The following is a 15,109-nucleotide window of genomic DNA, read 5'->3' on the forward strand; positions in this document are numbered from 1 at the left end:
GCAAGAAGTTTTAAGTAAGCTGTAAAACTACAGGTTAACTTGATTCCAGATGCCTTAGCAACCACCTTCCAGAAAACCCCACAAAGCTGCTTGGTGTATGCTTTGTTTGGTTTTTTTTTTTTTTCTTGTGTTTTGTTTCTTATTTGTTTTGTTGTTTGCTTGTTTGGGGTGTGGGACACATGTCTACAAAGAGCAGTTGGGCCTCAGCCAATCAAGTACTAGGATTACAGATGGGAGCCATACTACCTAGCCTGTCTCCCAAAGCCATGGTTTTCCTTAATGGCATGTGTGCGGTGTGATAACACAAATTAAACAGGGTGTTCCAAAGTAAAACAATGCAGCCCAAGTAAATGTGTGTGCAATGGTAGGGGTGTGGATGCAGAGGCCTGTAGCTTTACTAATCCAAATCATTATAATGGAAAGAAGGAATGTATACTTTTTTCAACCCTGTGACCCCTGCTGTTCCAGAGCATGCTAGGTGCCAGGAGATAGCACTCTTCAGTGTTTGTGCCTAGAATTGAAGGATTCTAGTTAACCCATTGCAGTCTGAAATGACTGCACAGTGACACCACCACCAACACACACACAAAGTCCAGTCCCAGCAAAAAGACTTATCCTCACCATCTACTAGCATCTTCGGCTCTTTGCAGTGCATGTCTTTTACCAGCCAATGTTTAAGAGCCAAGCACCTGCTCTTACTAAAGACTCAAGTATTCTTTGTCATAATTTACCCACAGTACTGCGCATTTAGATTTTAAAAGAAGAGTAAAGCCCTCAGCACTCTGGAGGCAGAGAAAGGCAGATATCTTAGTTCAAGGCCAGCCTGGTCTACAGCCAGGTGTGACGCTAAAGCAAAAATAATCACCTAGCCTAAGACGTGTATGTAGACCATTAAGATTCACAAAACAGTCACTCTGGCCTGAGCATGGATCCATCCCATCGTTTATCTTTCCAAGCAGCCTGAGTGTATTTGGAAGATGGGTTCCCTTTCCTCAGTAACGCGTGCGCGCACACACACACACACACACTCACAAAATCTAAAACACACAAGCAAGCATGCATTGTAAACCAAGCCTGGGAGGCGAGTCCGATATGGGATGGGATGGGCGGCCAAAATCCGCCGCTAAAACCAGGGGAGAAATTGCCCAAAGCTCACCGCAACTGTAGTGCGAGGGCAACATTGGCTTTCTGAGATAGCTGGTGCACACAGGCAGCCAGCCGGGACCTGTGCCAGGGCCTTCCCTCTGGCGCTCTCCATCTCCGGCCCCTTTCTCGGGCCTGCCTCACTCCACCCCCTGACGATGGTTGGTACGTTCTGGATGACTCCAAGAGCTTAAAAAGGGCCCGGGAGGGCGGATTCCGCAGCTTTGGTATTGACCGGTGCTGTGCACTAGGCTGGTCTCTGGTGACTTCCAGACCTGAGTCTCGATTCCCTTGCGAAAGCTCTTAGTGCTGTGGGTCCGGGCGTCCCGGGCTCTGGGTGTGTCCAGCCTGCAGCTGGGGTCCTTGCAGCCGGCCTGGAGGGGCGCGCCGCAGCCCTGCGGGGATGGAACGGACCGAACTGCTGAAGCCGCGGACCCTGACCGACCTCATCCGCATCCTGCATGAGCTCTTCGCGGGCGACGAGGTCAACGTGGAGGAGGTGCAGGCTGTGCTGGAAGCCTACGAGAGCAATCCCGCCGAGTGGGCTTTGTACGCCAAATTCGACCAGTACAGGTGAGCGTGCCTGGGCCTCTGCAAAGCTAGGTCCCTGCAGTCAGAAGGGAGGCCGCCCGCACTACTTTCAGGTTTTCTGCTCTCTCTCCCGCAAAACCCCGCCACCCCCACCCCTAGCCTCCAACACAAGGACACCACACCCACCTCCGCAGCTGTCGCTGGCACAGCACTTCGGGACCCCTCCGCCGCCTGGCACGCTCAAGCTTCGGCCCGGCAGCCGCCTGGGACTGACCACTGACGGTCGGAGGGCACTCCAGACCACCCCTGCCAACCATCAATAAAAGGGTGGTGGTGGGAGACACAATCTCAAATCAGCCCTCGGTCCCCAACCCTGGACACTTTGATGTGAAACAGCACGCGGGTTTTTCGAGCTTTACTATGCAGTTCTTCCAAACCACTCACCCCGACAGAGGGTTGGATCGCCCACTTTCAACTTTTGTAAATTGGGTACACCGTGGCCTTTGCAGGTCCCAAGTCCTTGGCCTTCTCTGGGCCTTGTTTCCCAGAATCTGGAAGGGAAAACTAAATAAAGACCGCTACTTTCCGGACCTGCTTGAGTGAGGTGTCTGGTAGGCTGGGACCTTTGGAAGCCTTGACTTAGGGATTAAGTCTGAGCGATCATTGTCAGCCCTCAGGGGCCAGAGTAAACCCTCGAGGTTTCTGTGTGGGAGAAAGAGCAAGCTTCTTCCGTGCTTGTGCTTGTTAGATGGCTAGTGAGAGGAAAGGATGGCAGAGAATGGACTTCTCAGAAGTCTCTCTCCTTAACATGGAACGTGTACAGTGAAGTTCTGTCAGCAAGGGCCGTTTCAACTGTACTTTGGAACGTAAAGTAGTAAAAAGCAAGGACAAGTAGGGTGGCATTTTGTGTTTGGGAAGTGGTAAGCAGTCTCCTTTGATTCTGGTCACTCAGTTCTGAGCTGGGTCCTGCACGGGAGCCCCTGATATGTCTACTTAAATGCTAGCAGGTAATTGTCAGTTTGCGGGCCAAGTGCATACAGTGAGAGGCAAAGCTGTCCTTGCCTCAGTTTGACAAGCAAAGACCAGCATGGAAGAGTTGGGAATTCTACACAAGGTCTGTTTCCCCAATATTGTTTAGGAGCCTACAATAAGAAGGCCACCTGCAGCCCTTTTTACATAGCTCCATATGTGTAAGTGTATAAAATAATCAAATATTTACTGAAAATCAACCATATTTTTTAAATTGACATAATATAACTTTATCATTTATTAAAGATTAAAGCAAATATGCGTACTAATGAGGTGGATTGCTTGTTTACTTTTACATAAAGAAATCTTGGTTGAATATTATTTTGATTTTACATTTGAGTGAAAGATTATTAAGCAGGAAAACAACTGAGGTTGGGCATGATGCTTACCTGTGGAAGACAGAGATAGGCAAACTGCAGCTGCACTGTGAGTTCACAGCCTAGGACACACGAAATCTCCACAGAGATGCCCCTCATCTTTACACCAGCACCATGGCACACACAGCCTCCCCATGATACAATAGTGGTAAATTTTTAAAAACTGGTTTCTATACAGTCATGTGATGACACAGGCAAGTGCTACTAGCTACCAATTTATTACTCATTACAATTTATTTGGAATTAATTTTTTGCCTGTACATTCAGAAATCATATACTGTTCTAATATTCATTGGTCCCACGTTCTGCTGTGCAATGCACAATTTAAGAAGCTGGGCTGTAGACCACCATGCAACTTTCTCAAGAACTGTGACAAATTCTTCTGTTACAGTAGCATATCTAGAGATAGAGATAGATAATTTCCCAGTGAAATTAACCAGGTGTGTTGCAACAGCTCTGATCGCTAGACAATGGCATTGCCAGGGATTTCTCCCTTGATCCAAGGCACAGTGCATTAAGATAAAGTTGAAGTCCTGGGTGGGATAAGGGTGGACTATAGGGAGAATAAGAAGAGAGGAAGATAGACATGAATTCTGTGGTGTTGCCCTTGGTGCCCAGAAGGGTTTCAGTCTGTGATCTGGGGGTTGGGAACAAGGCTATGTGTTCCAGTAAATCCAGACAGTGAGTTCTCTGAAGAAGTGGGTTGTTAATGCAGGAACCCTGCCTTCTGTGATTCAAAGACCATGTATCCAGCCCCTTCCTAGGTCATAAGGAACTCAAGTATAAAGGAGACTAGCAGCTAAAAAGAAAATAATAGTACTTGATAACTCTCCAGAGACCCATGTCCTGCAAGCACTGGCCCTGAGCCTGGGGCATGGTAGGAAGGACAGGACAAGAGTAAAGCCGAATGGAGAGCATTAGTTAACAGATGACTATGTGGACAAACAGTACCAAAACAAATGTACACAAGCCTTCCTTACCAATAGAGACAGCAGTCTAAAAAACGAATGTACACACGCCTTCCTTACCCGTAGAGACAGCAGTCTAAAAACGAATGTACACAAGCCTTCCTTACCCGTAGAGACAGCAGTCTAAAAACAACTGTACACAAGTCTTCCTTACCCGTAGAGACAACAGTCTAAAAACGAATGTACACATGCCTTCCTTACCCGTAGAGACAGCAGTCTAAAAACGACTGTCACAACCCTCAGCCATTGTTGGCTAGATGCTGGCAACAGGACCGTTCAGACCAAATTACAACTTAAGAGTTCAAGTGTCCTTAGGAGAGTTGTTTTGGTTTGGATTTTTTTCTTGCCAATTATAATAGTAAAAGGTTTAATAGTATTCTGACCTAATGTGGCCTTTGTTCTGGAATTTACTTCCAACCTTCAGCTTATTTGTGCAGAACTTTTCCTTATGAGTGCTTTTGAATGTGTTCGTATCAGGGCTTTAGTAGTAAAACTAGACAGAATTCTAGAATAGTCCTTTAATGAAACTTCGGTCCTCAAAGCCTACTAAAAGGGGAAAAAGCCCAAAACAATAGCAACATTCTTTTCTGGAGTAGTAATGAACTTTCTGAATACCTTCCGTGAGAATGCTACTTTTTATTAGTTTGAGACTGATAAGCATGGAGAAACATGAAATTTGGATTATTTTTTCCCAAGTTATCTTTTCATGACTGAACAGCTACCGCAGGAAAGTCGACAAATCAAAATACAGAAAGATCTTGTCATTCTTCCTGGACAAAAAAATTAAAAATATAAGTCCACAATGCAGAAAAGTCAAAGGTCAGCTGTGAAGAACAGTTTTCATTTGTTCTGGGTTCTGAATTCAAAACCCATGTTCAAGTTTTGAGGTAGAACTTGGGGCTGGGATTCATGCTCCTATGCACAGTGGGTTAGGTGGTCCACTTTGAAAGCCTGTGAGCAGCTAGACCTTTGAGTGACACCTGCCATTTCTAGGAAATGTGCCTGGAGGTTAATTACTGCTTTCTTTAAATAATGCCTTCCTTGTTTAAAAACAAACAAACAAACAAAAAACCAAAAATTGCACATTGAAGTGGCTCATACTTTATTTGGGCTAAAGGAGGCAAGCTGTGCTCATTATTTTTAGATGGCTGTGTGAACAAAACTGAACTATAGATTTAATTCAGGAATACGAGTTAACATTAAATGGGTGTGAACAATTGGTACTGAGAGAGAGGTTTGCTAAAATGAACTGGTGTGGCTCCACGCTCTACCCTTTTCTTGACAGTTTTTGAAAAGCTGGAAATTTGTTTGGATTGGTTTTGGGGTTTTTTTGTTGTTGTTTTTGTTTTTATATTTCCCTTATTCTTGTGTTTTTAAAAGAACAAACCCCAAACCCTACAAATGGCTCCTACTGAACTTTTAATTTGAATGAAAGATTATTAAACAAACAAACAAAAAAAAAGACTGGTGATGCTTGGATTCCCAGCGCTTGGGAGGTAGAAGTAGGGGAGCAGGAGTTCACAGCCTAGACTAAGTGAGACACTTGTTTAAAATGATAATAACCGTAAATAAAAGTAGACGGTACTTGTTATTTTACTTTTTCTAGTACTCTCTCAGCAGTCAGATTCAGACTGGCATGTATCTATCTTTTTAGGTATACTCGAAATCTTGTGGATCAAGGAAATGGGAAGTTTAATCTGATGATTCTGTGCTGGGGTGAAGGACACGGCAGGTAATTCACTCACTGAAGACGGCTCCTTAGGGTACTCCTGCCTCGGGACTCCTCCCACCCTCCGTGGTTCTTCTTACCTTTCTTTCATAAATCCACCATTTGCCTGGGCATGGTGGCGCACACCTCTAATCCCACCGTAAGAGCCAGAGGCAGGTCACTCTCTGTGAGATCCAGGTAGTTGCAACAAGCCATATGTCAGTACTCTGAAGTTACATTTTGGGGTGTGCTCTACACTAATGTGAATGTGTGTTTGTGATACTTCATTAATGAAGTTGAGGTTAGATACATTGTTTTCTGTTTTGCACATTTTGTCAACTTCTTGAACTGTTAACTGCTTTGATAATGTATTTTAAAAGAGACATTCAGTAATCTCAAGGTTCAGTTGGTATTAAGTTATTGTGTACACAGTGAGTTCTAGGACAGCCAGGGCTACCTAGTGAGACTCTGTCTCAGAGTAAATATTTAAAAATATTCTATGTTTTGCAATGCTAGGAATTAAATACATGTCTCATGCATACTGCAAGCACTCTACCCTCTAACAATATCTCAGCCCCAGTCAACATATGTCTTACAGTGTCTGGCCCAGACTGTGAACAGTAAATAGTGCCAGGCTGGTCACCTACATCACAAAGACTAGCAATTCACATTTTAGAATTATTTATTTCATTGCCCACTAATCTTTGCATGGGTTTAGCACAGGGGGTGGGAGTCAGGCATGCACTATGTACATTAAAGTCACTCCCTGCCCCCAGCCAACAAGATGGCTCAGTGAGTAAATGTGCTTGCCACCAAACTTGATGATTCTCTCCAATTACTGGAGTCCACAGAGAAAACCAACTTACAAGTTGTGGACAGACACACACACACACACACACACACACACACACACACACACACACACACACACTAATAAATAAGAAAATGTAAAATAATGAAAATAAAAACAAGGCCTTCACCTCAAATGAGTAGCAATTCAGAGGAGACAAATAGTCACCTTAATTCAAAGTCTCTGTCTCTTATGGAGTTAAACTGGTTTTGGAACTGTGTTTAACCCTGACCTTTGACCTTTGTGGTATGAGAGATGTGTCAACAACTGTGGGACCAAAGACCAAACTGGTAAGATTTGGAGCTAGAAAAACATGTCACAATTTAAAAAAAAAATCTGTCTACCTCTAGTTAATTTGTTCAACTTCTTTACCAGGTAGGCAACTTAAACTAACACCAATACTTTAAAATTTGTTTCCTTTTCTTTAGTTTGTACATTTGTGTTCCTATGCATCTCTGCGTGCGTGCAAGTATGTGATGCCAGAGATAAAATCCAGAACCTCCCATACTATGCAAGCACTCTTCCACTTCTAATATTCTTTCATTATCAATTCTAACACAGTTTAAACGAGTTATTAAATGTTGCATTTTCCAGGCATTGTGTCACACTTATAATCCCAGCAAACCTGTAATCCTCCCTTCTGAAGCAGGAAGATGATGAATTCTAGCCCAATCCTAACTGCATAATGAGACCTGTATCAAAGACAACCTTGAGCAAAACAAAAAGACAAAAGCAACAAACATAAAACTATATTGGGGGAAAAAAGAAAAGAAAAGGTTTCTGGGTTTGTGTTTTGTAACCAGATAATAGTATAACATTAAAAAAAAAAAAGTAAGCCACTCTTTAGTGGGAGTTTACATCAAAGCTGTAAGTTACCTACCTTGATGTGGATGATGTGTTGTTACTGTCCCCAAAACAATAATACTGAATTTTAAATTGATAGGTGTAAAACACAGCAACTGAGTGAATTAGGTCCTGTGAGCTTCTTGACAGTGTATCAGTTTCAGCTCAATCAGTGGGGTGCTGGACCAACTACTGAGTTGTTTGTCATTTTGTGCATATGTAGCAGTATTCACGATCACACGGACTCCCACTGCTTTCTGAAGATGCTGCAAGGAAACCTAAAGGAGACATTGTTTGCCTGGCCTGACAAAAAATCAAATGAGATGATCAAGAAGTCAGAAAGGACCTTGAGGGAAAACCAGTGTGCCTACATTAATGGTAACAGCCTATTCTTTGTCTATGAGCACATAGGAAAAGCTGAACTCTTATCTATACGTGTTGATGGAAAATAGTTGCATAGTCGCAGTATGGCCTAAACACAATGGGTTTCTACTACTTTAAAGCAGGATTGGAATAATTCATTCAAAACATATGCATGAAGATTGTCATTCGTTGGAAAGTCATTTACTGGCAAAACTTAGAACAGAGAAAATAGTTGTATCTACTTGGGAAATGTATAGTGTGCTTGTATTAGAAAATGCAAGGACATGTTCTGGAACTGATTAAGAACATTAGCTAGTGCCTATTTCTCTAAACTGCATGCAGAATATCTAAAAGACTTTTCTCAAAGGAAATTTTGCAATGTATATTGTTGGGCAATGACTTACAGATATCTTACCAAGAATTTGTTCTTTCCTTGATGTCTTCTGGAATATCCAAATGCTCCCCAAGAGAGGCAGTGAATTTACTTCTATTTCTAAAAAGAATCATAACTTTCCAGAAGTTCATTAAAGCATATGAGAGTCATAATTTTTATTCCCATTTATAGATGAGATAGCCAGTAAATATGAAGAATCATTTTTATTCTCATTTGTGGATGAGATTGCTAGCATATATGAAGATTAAATAGTGTGTCTGGAGTCACTTGGGTTGTATATATTTAGCTAGCATTTGAACCCACATACTTTGAGTCCAAACATATGCTTTTAATCAGGATGCTGTCCTGCTTATATGAAATAAAATATTACAATTTTTCCCTGGCAAACACAGTACTGCCTTCATATATCTTAGAGTCTAGTATTGGCCTTGCTACTTGGCTTAAGTTTATTAGATTATTAGTTTAGGAATGCAAATCAGTTACAAAGATCAGATTGTATGGGAAATGTCTTCTCTTGTATTCCCATCCCACCAGTCTATGGGTTTCCTCTGCAGACATCTTAGTTTGTTTTCCCAAACATTTGAGGGTTGCTATATAGAAGGCACACCAGCTTTATAAGAACAGACTTGTGGCTGATACCACAGTGCAGGAAAGCTAAAAGCTTCTTTTAATTACTTTCATCTGGAATCAGAGTCTTGGAGAACGCCTGTTCCATTTGGAAAAGAGCGTTGTCAGGGGCCTCCGGTACAGAAGCTTGGGGCATCCAAATGGAGGGTGAAGGGGGATGATGCAGACTGGGTTTTGGTAAGGACTTGATGAACTCCAAAAGGACAGCAGTGGTCACCAACCCCAGCGAGAGAGTCCTGACTCTGTTTCTGCAGAAGTGTTAAATTCTGGTTTTTAATGTTAATTTTGCCAATCAGTAAAACGTGGGGTGAGCTTAACTGAATAATCTCGTAGACTAATCGCTGACATACATTACAAGCTTCCCAGCCCCTGATTTTTACAGATTAAGGATGGACATGATATGATCAGGAGAAGGTTCCCAGTCCAGGGAAGCTCACAGTCCTTGCTCAGAAAGGAAACTTAAGGAATGGGGGCAAATGGAAAGGAGGAGAGGGTTGGACAGGACGTGTTAGGAAACTATAAGGAAGATCAAGACACCAGTCTCCAGGGGCGGTAGAAAGATGAGCTTTCACCCATTTTACCCATTTGGTAGAACATACAACATAGGGTGGAGGAGAGAGGGGAGCTGGAACAGAGACTGGGCAGCCCGTTTCACCTGGGAAAAGGTCAACAGGACCTTGATAAAAGCCACCAAGAAAGTTCCAGTATGACTGTAACAGAGGGGAGAAAGAGGCAAAGAGTGAAATGCAGATTCTGAACAGGGAGGCTCATGAATGGACCTTGGGCTCTTCTAAAGGATGAGTAACTTGATCTGAAGGCTGTAGGACTGTCCATTAGGAGCCTGTTGGTGTGGGCATCTGCAATTAGAAAAGAAAAAACTTTATTTGTATACAGAGCATTCTGTTAACACTGAACACTCATTCGAAACTGCGCTTAAGCAGGCACTAGATCACTTTGGTTTTATTAACGCAAAGTGTTAGCATGTCCTGGAGCTTCAACACTCAAGAGGCTGAGGCAGGAGGATTTTTTTTTGCAAGTTTGAAGCAAACCTGGGCTACCTAGTGAGTTCAGTGTCAGCCTTGGAGACAGAGAAATTCTGAAGAGAATATTGGACCAGGCACAGTGGCACACACCTCTAATCCCAACACTAAGGAGGCAGAGGCAAGTGGATCTTTGTCACTTCAAGGCCAGACTACATAGTAAGTTCCAAGACAGCCAGAGTTACATAGTGAGACCCTATCTTGAAAAAACAATGAGAGGGAGAGAGAGAGAGGAAGAGAGGGAGAGAGGGGGAGGAGACAGAGAGAGAGAGGAAGAGGGAGAGGGAGGGGGGGGAGAGGAGAGGAGAGAGAACATTGTTGGTTTTTTTTTTTTAATCTTCCTGGACATAGTTGTCCCTGTCTAGATTGGGCATCTCTAAACCAGGGCTCACTGCCAACCTACATGTCCTCTTGATGTCATCCAGGCCTCCCCTTGCTTTTTCCTGTGTTGGAGCTTATTTCCCTAGCTCATGTTGTCTTGGTTCCCACCCTTGTTTGTGTAGGTACGCCTTCCCTGTCTCTTTATGAAAGCAGTCATGAATGGTTGATTTTTGAGACTTCCTAATATCTAAAAAGCAAAACCCTGCATTCAAATCTTATAACTTGATAGAAAAAGTTATTTGGATTTGGATTGTGGCCGGTCAGTCATTGTCCCTCAGAAGGCTCTATCTTTGTCTTTTAGTATATTCTGTTCCTGTTGAAAGCCCATGATCGTTCTGATGCTTAACTCTTTCTCTGGGAGATCTGGAAATGTCTGGAATCTTCTCGCGTGGCGCCTTCATTCTGCCCCACGTTGTGTCACTGTAATAATGTTACCTAAAGCCTCATTGCTCTGCCAGGTGCACACTGCAGTTTGCACACTTGTGCCCATCAACCCAAGAAATACTTGGTCCTGTGAGTTGTGTTTCTAAAGGCCTCTGTTTGGATATTAGGCTCCCTGAACCTGTCCTTTGATCTTTTTCTCTTTCCTGTTATTTTAATCTTTGTCCTTTGTGTCTCTGAATCCTCCTCAACTCTTTCTGCCAGCCCTTCTGTTCAGGTTTTGTTTAATTTGGCGATCCTCCTGCCTCTGCCTCTTCAGAATTCCCTCCAGGCGTGCACCACCATATCCAGTTCTCTTTCTGTTTTTGAGAAGCCTTTTGAGGCTGGGGGTGTAGCTCAGCTGGTAAAGTGTTTGCCCGGCATGCATGCACGGTCCTGGGTTCAATCCCTAGTCCTACATAAAGCAGCCCTGAACTTGGGAGGTCAGAAAGGTGAATTAGAAGTTCAAGGTAGCCATAGGCTGCATGGGAGCACCACGCAAAGAATATAGAAATAAAAACAAAGTCTTTTGATTCCTGCTCCCCTTTGGGTATTTTGTCCCAGAGAGAATGCTAAAAATAGACTTTTCCAGGTCTTCTCGGTGTCCTGTTTCAACTTGCTTGTCCAGGGTGCTCAGGCCACCCTCTGTCTGCTGCACTAGAGGCTAATTCAGTTGTGTGCTCATGTGTAAAATCCAGGGACAGAAAAGTTCCGCAGTGGCTAGGAACACAGGACAGGACTTGTTGACAGGATCTCCCACTGAGGGTCAGGCAGAGCCCTTTAGTGGGAGAGGGGGCGGTGGCAGGTTGGGGAGGGCTTTTCTGTGGAGCTGGTGAGATGCTTGCATCTGTCTGGAGAAAGAAGTCCTAGGTGATGATTGGCTGGTGAGAAAAGCGAGACTCTTGTATTCACATATGGCCTGTTGCTTCGTTCGCTTGCTTATAACCTGGTATCTACCAGTAGCGAGTTCAGCCATGGTACTTTTTCTAGACAGAAAGTCCCTGTCTTCTACTGGGGTTGAGAGCATGGGGGGGAGGGGAATGGCGAAAGAATTTAAGACCTTACTTCCTAAACAGCCTTTCAAGCAGTCAGTGTGTTTAGCCCAGTCTTCTCTTGTTTCCAGAAAGTTCCTGGTACTGCCAATTCCTAAACTATTTGAGGGTTTCAAAATACGCTTTCTTAGTTTTTCCCCTGAGTAGTTTAGGATCTTGTTTCCTTTTTTAATGAAACTGCCTTCTATGCTTTCGAGTTCTTATGAATGCTTTCTTTCTTGCTATATTGTATCTAGTTTTAGTCTTTCACTGTAAGTGTGAGGCAGTTTGCAGTTAAGGATGCCTGCATGGCCCTTACTAACCATAACAAACAAATCAATTATAATGTGTACTCACCCCATACTGGTCAGTATCAACGGAAGGTTGTGTACTCACCCCATACTGGTCAGTATCAACGGAAGGTTGTGGGTGGCCAGGCAGCTTTTCGTCTTCCCTGTCGTCTTGCGTCCTGGGTAGTTTTCTGTCCTCTTTCGTCTGTCCAGATTCCATTGGGTTGCATCGAGTAGAGAACGTGAGCCACACGGAGCCTGCCGTGAGTCTTCACTTGTACAGCCCACCTTTCGATACGTGCCATGCCTTTGATCAAAGAACGGGCCACAAAAACAAAGTCACCATGACATTCCACAGCAAATTTGGAATCCGGACTCCATTTGTAAGTAGTTTCCTGGGTTCAAATGACTTAGAAGGGGCTGGAGAGGTAGTTCCCACATTAAGATCACTGGCTGCTCTTGCAGAGGACCCAGATTCAGTTCCCAGGTCACACATCATTCTTAACTCCATCTCTAGGGGACCTGATGCCAGTGTCCTCTTTTCTGTTGTTGTTGTTTTGTTTTTATTTTTATTTTTTTTGAGACAGGGTTTCTCTGTGTAGCTTCTGGAGCCTGTCCTGGAACTCTCTCTGTAGACCAAGCTGTCCTTGAACTCACAGAGATCAGCCTGCCTCTGCCTCTCAGCCTCTCAAGTACTAGAATTAAAGGCGCACGCCGCCACCACCCAGCACCAATGTCCTCTTATGACCTCTATGGGCAGGCATGCACTTTGTACATATACATACATGTAGGCAAAACACTCATACACATAAAATAAATCTTAAAAAGTGCATGACTTAGAGGTTGGCAATAATGTGTTACATGTAGGCTTTCATAGTTCTGAGTTTATTCAGTGTTCTGGAGACATGGCTCAAGAACACATGGTTCTTGCAGACAGCTTGCATTTTATTTCCAGAACTGATGTCTAGCAGCTTACAACTGCCTTTAACTCTAGCTCCAGGGAGATCCAATGCTTCTGGCCGACTTATGCATCTGTACTCACATAAAACACATTATTTTAAAATTGATAAAAATCATTTAAATATCACAAATCTAGATATTCTTGAATGAGATCTCAGGGTAAAAGTCCAGTCTATCCTTATTATTTCTTTCTTTTTTTTCAGTTTTATTTTTTAAATTTTTATTTTTAAATAAATTTTATTTAAATTAGAAACAATCTTATTTTATGTATCAATCCCAGTTCCCTCTCCCTCTCATCCACCCATTCCTATTATTTCTTAAACATTGGAGATAATTTATTTTTAAAATTAAATTAAATGCAAAGACATGTTTCTTGGGAAGCTTCAATATGCATGTTCATTCCTAAAGAAAATGTTTTCTCCAGTTATTTGGCTTATTTCCCACTATGTGACCTACTGTTCACAGGTCTGGTTTACTGGGATATCAATCAATTGCATTTGCAGAGACTGTTCTGAAGCTGAGTTTTGACTATTACCTGTGCTAGCTAGTTCACTGAGATGTAATGCTCTTTAGATCACAAATGTATTGAGATGTGCTATATGCTAAGACAACCTTCTTGAAGGACAAGCACACACACACACCCAATAAGGCAGTCAATAATACTGTGGTAGAACAGTTTCCTACCATTGGTGAAATAAATTGGGATGGTCTTAATTTAGTCATGAATGAAGTACATGGAAACGTGTCAAGAAATAGTACATGGAAACAGGCTGCCATAACCCTCAAGTAACTTCTTGTGCTGTTTTGCCTTTGTCTTCCACTCTAAAAGATATTATCACAAAAATAAAGCCATAATGCTCCATTATCATGGTCAGGCTTTTAAATTGTGCTTGAGAAGCCAGACCACTTAGAACAGTGGTACTCAACCTTCCTAGTGCTGCAACTCTTTAATGCAGTTCCTCATATGGTGGTGACCTCCAACCATAGAATTATTTTCGTTGCTACTTCATAACTTTAACTTTGCTAATTATGAATCATAATGTAAATATGCCTTGTGTAAAAATTCTTGCACAACTTTCTCTTTTTCTCCCTTACAGCCAACTTCAGGATCGCTGGAGAACAACTAAGGCATACCAAGCCCTGGGAAGTTTTGCTTTCAGGCTTTCTGAATGTTTACCTTGGGCAGAGAGGCCGCCCACCCACCATCTGCTGTCCAGTAACACAGTTAAATAATGCCCGTGCTCGGTTCTACTGACTGCCAACAGGCGCTAAGGAAGCAAACAGTGTCCTGAGCTATGCAGGAGAAAATCCCACTAAAGAAAAAGTCTCGCAATTTTTAATGGCCAAATCACATTGCTCTGGATTCTTCTGTACTCTAATCCATGGAAACTCTACTGGGGGGTTTCAGCGGGAGCATTTCAGCCTTTGGTAACTCTCTGGTCTCTGAACTATAATAATCAAAAGAAAAAGTCAGAAACTACAAACTGTCAAATGTCTGTTTTGATATACCTGGAAGACTAAATGTAGAAACCTTTAATATACTTCGTATGTTCCTAATATTTGATGAGAATTTTTTAAATCTGGATTTTATTTTTTCAAGCCTGTTTGACAAATTCCTATGCTGTGGAAAACAGGGAAGTATGTAGCAGTTTGTTACTTGGTAGTGAATAGCAGTGGCTTTAGAATTGTGCCTGCACCCAGACCTCCTGCAAACAAAAAACTGAAACTGTGTTTAATGTGTCCCCCTTTGTACTGCCACCAAAATTGCCAAACAACTTTAATAAAACTGGCTTTGAGAAGAAGTAGACATTGCCTTTTTGATGCATATAATAAAAATCATCATATAAGTGATAATATCTTAGATTTAGATACATTGCCAAAGCAATGTGAAAAGATACTTTGATTTGGGAGAGGGCTAGTGTGTGTGTGTGTGTGTGTGTGTGTGTGTGTGTGTGTGTGTGTGTGTGTGTGTTGCTAGCAATCAAACTCAAGGCTTCTTACACGTTACACATGTACTTCACCACCAAGGTACACCTCCATCCTCAAACATGTTTCTGTGATATAGGATTGTGACGGCCAAGTAGCTACATTCAACAACAACTTGTGGGTCTTATTTTCACCAATTCACAAGAATACCAACACAGGGGCAGTCTT

General features: G+C 42.7%; 1 protein-coding gene across 1 annotated transcript; it reads left to right on the plus strand.

Moving 5' to 3' along the window:
• The first annotated feature begins 1,345 nt into the window (after positions 1-1,345).
• On the plus strand, positions 1,346-14,757 carry Cdo1 (cysteine dioxygenase type 1). The gene is made up of 5 exons (XM_005069141.4): positions 1,346-1,716; positions 5,703-5,780; positions 7,673-7,827; positions 12,209-12,378; positions 14,053-14,757. Exons 1-5 carry the CDS (start codon positions 1,547-1,549, stop codon positions 14,080-14,082), a joined length of 603 nt encoding a protein of 200 aa, XP_005069198.1. The 5' UTR covers positions 1,346-1,546; the 3' UTR covers positions 14,083-14,757.
• The last annotated feature ends 352 nt before the right edge of the window (positions 14,758-15,109 follow it).

The sequence above is a fragment of the Mesocricetus auratus genome, unplaced genomic scaffold, assembly GCF_017639785.1.
Source record: "Mesocricetus auratus isolate SY011 unplaced genomic scaffold, BCM_Maur_2.0 Super-Scaffold_6730, whole genome shotgun sequence".
In the NCBI taxonomy this organism is placed as follows: Eukaryota; Metazoa; Chordata; class Mammalia; order Rodentia; family Cricetidae; genus Mesocricetus; species Mesocricetus auratus.